General features: G+C 42.7%; 1 protein-coding gene across 2 annotated transcripts in view; it reads right to left on the bottom strand.

Annotated features, from left to right (window-relative positions):
- Positions 1-7,427: 7,427 nt before the first annotated feature.
- The window catches only part of MACROD1 (mono-ADP ribosylhydrolase 1), a 162,644-nt gene continuing 160,874 nt past the window's right edge, over positions 7,428-9,197 (bottom strand). For both annotated transcript variants that reach the window (XM_085858571.1, XM_085858570.1), the window contains 2 exons: positions 8,579-8,683; positions 7,428-8,355 (listed from right to left, as the gene is read on the bottom strand). In XM_085858571.1, the coding sequence (XP_085714697.1) occupies positions 8,324-8,355; positions 8,579-8,683 (137 nt within the window). In that variant the 3' untranslated portion in view covers positions 7,428-8,323. The remainder of the gene's footprint in view (positions 8,356-8,578; positions 8,684-9,197) is intronic.

Below are 9,197 nucleotides of genomic sequence, written 5' to 3'. Positions count from 1 at the left end.
TGCTCTCCGCTGTGGGGTCACGCTACAGCATCACATCCGTTTCTTGGGGATTCTGTGGAATCTAAAACTCTCAAAGAAATCTCCCATGAACAGGCTGAACCAGAGGGTCTGTTGCTCGTACACTGCAGACAGGTTTTTGGTCTCTCTTCTTCAATATGTATTGCTCTCTCTGTCCTCCAACCCATTCTATACACTATCTATGATCAACTCCAGGATGCACATGATTTTTCTTTTTTTTGAATGAATAGATAGTCAAGGCTAGTGGAAGAGCTCGTGCATAAATGCATCAGGATGTAACAGGACAAAAGGAACAGCAGAGAGGGGGGAGGGCACTCACAGTGGAGGTGAAGGATGAGACAGAGGGATGTTTGGAAAACAATGGGTGTGGGGAGGAATGGTGGGACAGGAAAGGACACATGGGGTGGACAAGATAGACACAGAAAGAAATTCTCAGGAAGGAAAAAAACTGGAAATTTGGAAGGAGGGGGGCTTGGCGTGGGTTAACGAGGGCAGAAAAGATCATGGTTTTGGATTGGGGATGACCTGAGATGGTGGTGAACAGCTACCTTGAATACCTAGAGGGAAGAATGACATTTAAGAGAATGTGGAAGTTGCTTCCAACAGGTGGGGTGAGGGAAAATAGGAGCAAATGGCAATCACATCCATGTATATGTGTGTGTGTGTGTGTAATATATATATATATATATATATATATATATATATATATATATATATATATATATATATGTGTATATATATATATATATATATATATATATATATATATATATGTATATGTATATATGTATATATGTATATATATATATATATATATGAACCGGGCGTAGTGGCGTGCGCCTGTAATCCGGCTACTCAGAGGCATGGGTTGGAGGATCGCTTGAAGACGGGAGCTCTGCACTGGGCTGCGCTATGAGAGGGTGTAGGGCAGCCCGGAATCATGGCGAAACCCAATCCTTATCCCTGTGTCGTAAGAGGCGACCAGGGTTGCGTCAGGAAGGGCATCCGGCGTAAAACCTATGCCAAATAAGTATGCGGATCATATCAGATGATCCGCTGTGGCGACCCCTAACGGGAGCAGCCGAAAGATGAACAACACAACACACATATATATATATATATATATATATATATATATATATATATATATATATATATATATATATATATATATATATATATATATATATATATATATATATATATATATATATATATATATATATATATATATATATGTGATTGCCATTCGGACCATACTCTGTACAAAGCGTATATATATATATATATATATATATATATATATATATATATATATATATATATATATATATATATATATATATATATATATATATATATATATATATATATATATATATATATATATATATATATATATATATATATATATATATATATAGCCGTTGGAGAAGAGGAAGGATTTGATGTCGGAAGTGATGATGGATTCCATGACCTTGCTGTTTATTAGGATCAGGCTGATTGGTCTGCAGTTGCAGGGATCTGTTTTTGTACCTTTTTAATGCAGAGTGGTAATGTTAGCTGATTTCCAAGCAGATGGCAGATGACCTTGAGAAAATGAGAGGATGAATTGAACAGAGAGGTTGAGCAAGAGCAGCAGAGCAGGTTTTTCGGACACATGTGCTGATGCCATCTGCACCGGTTGCAGAATCTGAGTCAAGGTTTGGCAGAAAGCTTTCCACCTTGTCAGGAGAAAAGGACACATAATCCAGGAATCGTTGGGTGCGACGGGTCCAGAAAGCAAATGGGTTTGGGAGACAAGCTTTAGAAGCATACATGGCGTTTTGGCATTCAGCCTTTTCACATGCAGTCAGCTGAGCAGCCATTTGAGGGAAGGGAGGGGATGGAGAGGGAACATACACCAGAAACTGACTTAACTAGATGCCACCAGGATTTGGAGGAGGGAGACAGGTTTGAGAGTTCAGACTTGAGATTAGAAAGATGTTGTTTCCTGGCTCTCCTCAGGGTAGACACACTTGTTCTGAGCTTTGTAGAAGGAACTGAGATTGCCTTCCATGAGGTGAAGGCATGCCTGGTGTTGGCTTAATGGTTAGGGTGGTGGGCTTGGGATCCTCAGATTCCGAGTTCAAATCATACTCAGCTGTTGAATTATTACGAGGTGTGGTTGACTCAGCCCGTCGTCCTTCCAAGGTCGGCAAAATGAATACCAGCTTGTTGGGATGATTGAGCCATTTGAGTGTTCTGCGTCATGTTGGCGACCTGTCCAGGATTGTGCCCAATATCCCAGGAGACTGCTTCAGCAGCACCAACGCTTTGCACAGAATATGGTCTCAATGGATTTGGATTGGAGGTGAAGGCAAGTTGTTTCAGGACTACTGCCTTGCCACAAGCTTCAGTGTACAATGGGCAAGAGGAAGGGTAGGACAACTGAAAACAAGATGTGATAAATCTATGCATGAGAGAGGAAATTTCTTTGAAAGAATTCCCAGGATGAGTTGATGTCAGAGGAAGTAGTCATGGATGACCAGTCGAGAAGTTTGATGGCTGCTTGAAGTCCCTGCCAGTTGGCCTGAGTGAAGTGCCAGACTCGTCAGCGCTGAGGTGGTTCTTTAATAACAGCTAGCGAGATGACTGCTTTAACCAGCATATGGTCAGATGAACCAATTGGAACAGAAGAAGAACAGCAGATATTTTCTGGGAAATTGTTCAAAATCAAATCTAGAAGAGATGGAGTACCATTGACTGAGATCCGGCACGGGAAGTTGACCGATTGAGTCGCAGAAATCCTTTCCTGAAGTACCATGGTAGGTGAGAGGTACCCGCACCCAGCCAACTGGTATGATGGAAATTGAAGTCACCACAAATGAGGAAGAGAGTGTTTGGATGAGTGGATAGAAGTTGGTCCATGTTTTCGGCGAGTGAGACGTAAATGGAGTCATCACTGTTTGGTGGACGGTACAACACACATATAAACATGAAGTGGGAGTGGACGGGAAGCCGTAGCCAGAGGTATTCCTGGGGGTGTGGAGGAGTGAGGGCAGTGCATGGAGAGTGAGGAATAGAGTTTTTGACGAAGAGAGCAACTCCACTGCCAGGATGAGGCTCAGGTCTATCATACTGGAGGAGGGAGTAACCACGGAGAGATACTTGGGAGTCAGAGACATCGTGAAGGAACTGTTCAGGAAGAAACTTTCTTTTTTTTGAAAACTTTGAAGACTTTTTGAAAACTTTTTTGAAAACTTTCAGAAACTTTTGAAGTTTCTGAGAGAAACTGAAACTTTCTGTTAAGCAGATTATGTCTGGTGCGTCAGTGGCGACCTGTATGGAGAGATCAGTTAGGTTCGAGCGAAGGTTCCGGACGTTTGAGGTCCACACTGTTCAGGAAGAGGGATGGATGTGTGAGGGAGGAGAGGTGGAGGCAGTGAGAGTTGTTGACAGTTGATGACAGATTGTAAACGAGTTTGGGGGGAGGGTCAGATGGGGTAGAGGACAAAGGGTGAGGTGGTGAAAGGATGAGTAGCAGTGGAGAGTAATAAGAGAGGGGACAAAGGGAAGTGGGAGTTTGGAGGATGTGGAGGAATGAGCTGGAAGAGAGAAGTTGTGGGAAGGAGGCAGCTTTGGAGATGTGAAGGAAGAGGAGCAGCTTCGAGAAGGAGGAGTGAAGGGTGAGATTTGAAAGAGAGGGGTGAGGGGGGAGAATTGAGGGAGAAGAGTGAGGGGGAAGAGAGAGGTTTACTTTGAAGAGTGAGGAGGCAGTTGATTTGCATGGGAGGGGTGAGAGGGGAGCTTTGAGGAAGAGGGGAGATGATGAGAGCAGGCATGGCCATGGTGGAGGAGGGAGAATGGAGAGGTGGGGAGAGGGGAAGGATAAGACTGGGTAGAGGTATTGTGGAGATGGGAGCGAGTGGGGGTAGGAACAATAATTGAGAGGGTGGGAAGAGGGGGAGGTGGCTTTGAGAAGGGGGAGTGGGAAGGGATATTTGAAGGGGAGGGGCAAGCGAAAAGATTTGAAGGGGAGGAGTGAGTGGGGACATTTGGGGAAGAAGGGTGAGAGGGGAGAATTGAGTAAGAAAGGTGTGGGGGGGAGGGGAGAGCTTTTGAGAAGGGTGAGGGGGAAGCTTTGAGGGAGAAGAGAGAGAGAGAGAGAGGTTTGCTTTGAAGAGGGAGGAGGTGGCTGAATTGAGAGGGAGGGGTGAAAGGGAAGCTTTGAGAGGGAGGGGAGACGATGAGAGCAGGCGTGGTCGTGGAGAAGGAGGGGGAAGGGAGGGGTTGGGAGAAGTGGAGGATGAGACTGGGTAGTGGCATGGTAGAGGTGGGAGTGGGCAGGGTGAGGAACAAGATTTGAAGGGGTGGGAAGAGGTGGAATGTGATAAGAGGAAAGAGAGTGTGTGTTCGAGATATTGAGGAGTGTGCTGAATGAGAGTGTGAGATATTTGAAAAACCATACAGTTTGGGAGATCAGAGGAGGAACTGTTAGTAAGGCAGAGAACAGTGGAGAGATGCTAGGATTGGGGGAAGATTGGATGGATAAGGAGAGGGTAAAACAGGGAAGAAGTTAAGAGGAGGTAGATTTGAGGAGGTGGGATGAATTTGCACTGAAGTTGGAAAAAAAGAACAATTAATAATGGAAGACGAAAAAGCATTGCAAAATGGGATTTTTTCAATTTGTAGGTCAGAGATTCATTTAAATACATTGGAAGATGGATGGAGTGCAGAATAATTGACAAAGTGGAGAAAGGAAGCGTTGTAACAGATGGAACTTTTAGACATGGGATGAAGGAATGGTTGACTTGAACACAAGATGTTGAAGAAAATGAAAAAGAAGAACCGGGTGAAGAGGGGAAGTTGAAGCATTGTAAGAGACGGCATTTTTCTTGTTGTTTTTTGAAGATTAGGGAAGAGTAAAAGAAGGTTGAAGAAAAGGTCATGAAGTAGTGTGGAGAAAACCTCCACAATCAGAGTGGGATTGGCAGGGAAGAGGGAAGAGAAGGAAGAATAAGAGTCTGTCCAGGAAGTCACGTGGTTATGTGTTGGAAAAGGTGAGAAGGGAAAAGGGTTTTTTTGTTATTTTTTTTAACATTTTAAGACATGAAACAGAGGGTATAAGTTGGGAGGGATAAGGAGGGGGTGGAGGGCAAGTGAAGAAAATAAAAACTGATGGTAATGAGGAGGAAATACAAATAAACATGATCGTGCACATAGATAAGAAGACGGGTAGGCCTCAGGGAAACCCGATATGACAAGACCGACGAAAACTCACCAAATAGCACAAATTTTGAAACAAAACCGAAGTCGGAACACACAGTAAACATGGAGGCAACAAAATAAAGTCAAAACGTGAAACAACGACCGGAAACTTACCTTTGAGAAAGTCGGCAGAGACCCCTGGAGAGAACCAACAGTTGCCGCAAAAAACAAAACCAGAAGTCAAATCTCCAGATTTCCTCCCCCAGCACCCGGTCTGGTCATAAGCCTTCGCTACATCAAATAATACAAGCTTTATGTTACTTTGACCTTCATGTTATTTCTCCATCACTTGCCTCAAAACAAAAAGGGCATCCGTGGTTTTTCTTCCGGTTATGAATCCAAATTGACCTTCATCGATTTTCACTATTTTTTCTCATTCTCTGATATATGACTCTCCCATATATTCAAGGTATGTGGTAGGAGTTCAATTCTGCAGTAGTTTTGCATTCGTCAATGTCCCCGTTTCCTTTAAATATTGGTCCCAGAATACTTTGCCTCCATGCCCCTGAAATTTCTTCCATCATAACACAGTTGAATTGTTTATTCAAGACCTAAACCCCATATCCACCGAGGCAGGTCCATACTGCCACTGGCAATTTCATCAGGTCCCACTGCTTTGCCATTTTTCATTACTTTCAATGTTTTTCACTCTTCCAAATTAATGCCAAATGTCATTCCTTGATTTACAAGCAACTCTTCTGTATTTTTCTTGGGTTTTCCTCATTTATAAGCCAGTTAAGTATCAGCCCCAACATACTTTGATTTCATCCTCTTTCGCTAGAGTTACACCATCCGCATCCTTCATTGTATGAACATTTCCCAAATCTTTTGTTCATCCATCTCTAGCAGCTGTGATTCTAAAGATGTATTTTTGTCCCTCTATCATCATGACTTTCATATATTTATTTAAAAACCAGGGATCTTTCTCAAGCAATCACTTTCACTACATTCATTTTTGGACTGTTCTTCATCTTCAAGCCCCGTTTCCATTTCTTTAGCAGTACTTCCTTTTTGTATTTTCATTCCACCAAGTTTCTTTTCCAGCCTTCTTCCTCCCCTGATGATCTTCCACACACCCCTCTATTCCTAGTTAACCTTCCAAAATCCAGGCTAACTGCACACAAATCTTTTATTCCTCATTTCTCTTGTCGATGGAACAACCTCACAGAGGCTGTTCTAGTTTACTCTTCCCTCCAGGGATTCAAGCAAGCAGTGCACCATCATCCCGTCATCATTTCTGACCCATGATCGTTATTACCCTCATTAACCTTAACTCATCCGATTTGTTCGTTCCCTTGATTTTGTCCCAAGGTCAGATCGAACCTGCTGTTCCATGAGCATCATTCCAATAAAGAATATATATATATATATATATATATATATATATATATATATATATATATATATATATATATATATATATATATATATATCGGGCGTATAAAAATAGGGGCAATACCTCTGGTAGTGGCTGGATAAGAAAACCAGGGAACCACTGGTAGGCGTGGGTAACCCACAGAATATTTAACGGAGAAGAAAGTAAATACCTATTAATTTTTTGAAATTTTAATTCCATGAACAAACTTTGATACATCACGGGAGATGAAGGTTGTGGTCAAGTTTCATTAAAATTATGTGTGCAGTTTCAGAAAAGAAAGCAAATACATATTTTTGGGGACAAACCCTACCCCACCCCCATCATAGACCCCCTGAGACCACAATTTTTTTAATGCCATGAACAAACTTTGGTACATACCAGGTGATGAAAGTTTTGGTTAAGTATCATCAAAATCGTAGGTGTAGTTTCAGAAGTTGCAAATGTTTGTGGATGGACGGACGCACCACGCGCCATCCCATATGCTCCTCGGAACTCCGTTCCAGGTGAGCTAAAAATTATATATACCATCTATGTATTCATGTAAAATAAAATAATGATTGCGAGCAGCCGAGTTATTGCAAATTAAAAAAAACACTGTTAATTGTTTTAAAAATACCGCATGTGGGGGAGGGGTTTAGGAGAGTTGGGGTGTGGAGATTGGGGGGGGGGTGAGAGAGGTATGGGAATGGAAAAAATAATGATGAATGCCCCATATTATGAACAATGATCCACCCAGAGGTCACGTGGTTTGATAAAGTAAAAACTCACACAAAGCATATGATGTGTTGGATATATGACATTTATTCTCACAGCAACTACCGTGTAAAGCAAGTTTCAAAAGCATAACTGCAAATAACAAAACCGGGCTTAGAGTAGACTTGGAAACCCAAAGGAATATGAACTGTAGATGTGTGTTGGACTAATTATACAAAGGGATTTAGGTCTTTTGCCCAAAGGAAGGAGGAAGGAATGAGAGTGGGGTTGGGGGGAGTGGTGTGAGATCTAATTGCGAGAACCTTTTTGGGTGTTTCTACAAGCCTAGTAAAGATTTTGGAGTCAGACCATCAATTAGAGGCAAGGTGAGAGCTTTGGAGGATGTTCACAAAGGAGAGGTGAATGGGTGAAGGAGAAGTTGGGGGGGAAAAAAAACAACCACACCAGCCTCATGGACTAGCACAGATCCCAACAAAAACGATGCGATCATGTCAGTGTAAACTGCCAAATGCCGAGACGCTGGCACGTGGCTGGCATGGCATTCGCTGAGGGGTAAAACAAGACGCGCTGAGCATAATAAACCGAGGGGATGGATCGCACAAATGGCACACTACGCCTAGATTGCCCAAAATAATTTTCAGCATTATTAACTACATAATTAACCCTTTCAAAAACTTTGGCCTGAAAAAACAAAAAAACTCCAACAGTATTATGTAAAGCACCGAGGCACTCATGACATTTCAAACTATGCATAAATAAACTGCCCTACCATGGCATTCAAAGCCATATCGTGTGTGTGTGTGTGTGTGTGTGTGTGTGTGTGTGTGTGTGTGTGTGTGTGTGTGTGTGTGTGTGTGTGTGTGTGTGTGTGTGTGTGTGTGTGTGTGTGTGTGTGTGTGTGTGTCAAAAAAGAACTATTTGCTTCCGCTAATGGCAAAGTCACAAAGGAAAAAGCGAGAGCAATCACTTCTCATCCGTTTTCAGTTTGGCTCCACCTGAAAAAAAGGGGGAAAAAAAAGTGTATTTAAAACATACATGGACATGAGAATATCAAGTACCTTGGCAAAATATTCATGGCTGTGTTGAACATTAATCCTCAATGTCGTTTGTTGTATGTATAAAGCGGTGGCAAAAGCTAATGTCTCTCAAAATGTGGATGACAGAGCGATATCGATGCTCTCGACAGTACAAAGTGTGAGAAAGCTGCAGGTGACCTACCTTCTCCACCTACAATCTCGTCCAAAGAAGACTCTTGATGTACATCGGTAGTTTCAGCCTGCTGGCTCTCCTCAGCTCCATTCATCATTTTTTCGCTCATCGGACCTGCAGCAGAATATAAGGAAGGCAAAACAAAAATGCTCAGTCTCCTATTGTAGGACCCAGTCTCACACCAGGACACACAGCTCCCAGATTGCAAAGGTTGAAGGTTAAATGTTTGCCAAGCAGTGTGAACATGTGCAGGGGCTAAAGGATTGCAACCGATGGTCGTTTGGTCCCTTGGAGGCAGCAAAGGATTTCGTCGGGTGAATTCATGATTTAAAAAACAAGGCGTCCATAGTCAGATTGAGATCCTGAACAAGTAATCCATTCAAACAAGCATCCAAATCACCATAGCACACTGTCACCACTGCCGACCGATGCTGCAAACTATCCAAAGCACTCGGGGAGACATGTAATGCTGCAAGAGACAGGCATGTGCCATGCTCGCCTACACCCATTCAGAGCACAAGAACCATTCATTACGCACCAGCATGGACTCTGTGATGTGCACCACAGCCGTGGTGGCGGATTACACTGCAGGCTAAAAGCCAAATCGAAGCCGTCTGCCGAGTTTCGG

This window comes from Eptatretus burgeri, chromosome 15 (genome assembly GCF_056783735.1).
Source record: "Eptatretus burgeri isolate ZD-2024b chromosome 15, Ebu_testis_v1, whole genome shotgun sequence".
Lineage (NCBI taxonomy): Eukaryota > Metazoa > Chordata > Myxini > Myxiniformes > Myxinidae > Eptatretus > Eptatretus burgeri.
The sequence above is the reverse complement of the archived record's forward strand: the minus strand, read 5'-3'. Positions and strand labels throughout refer to the sequence as shown.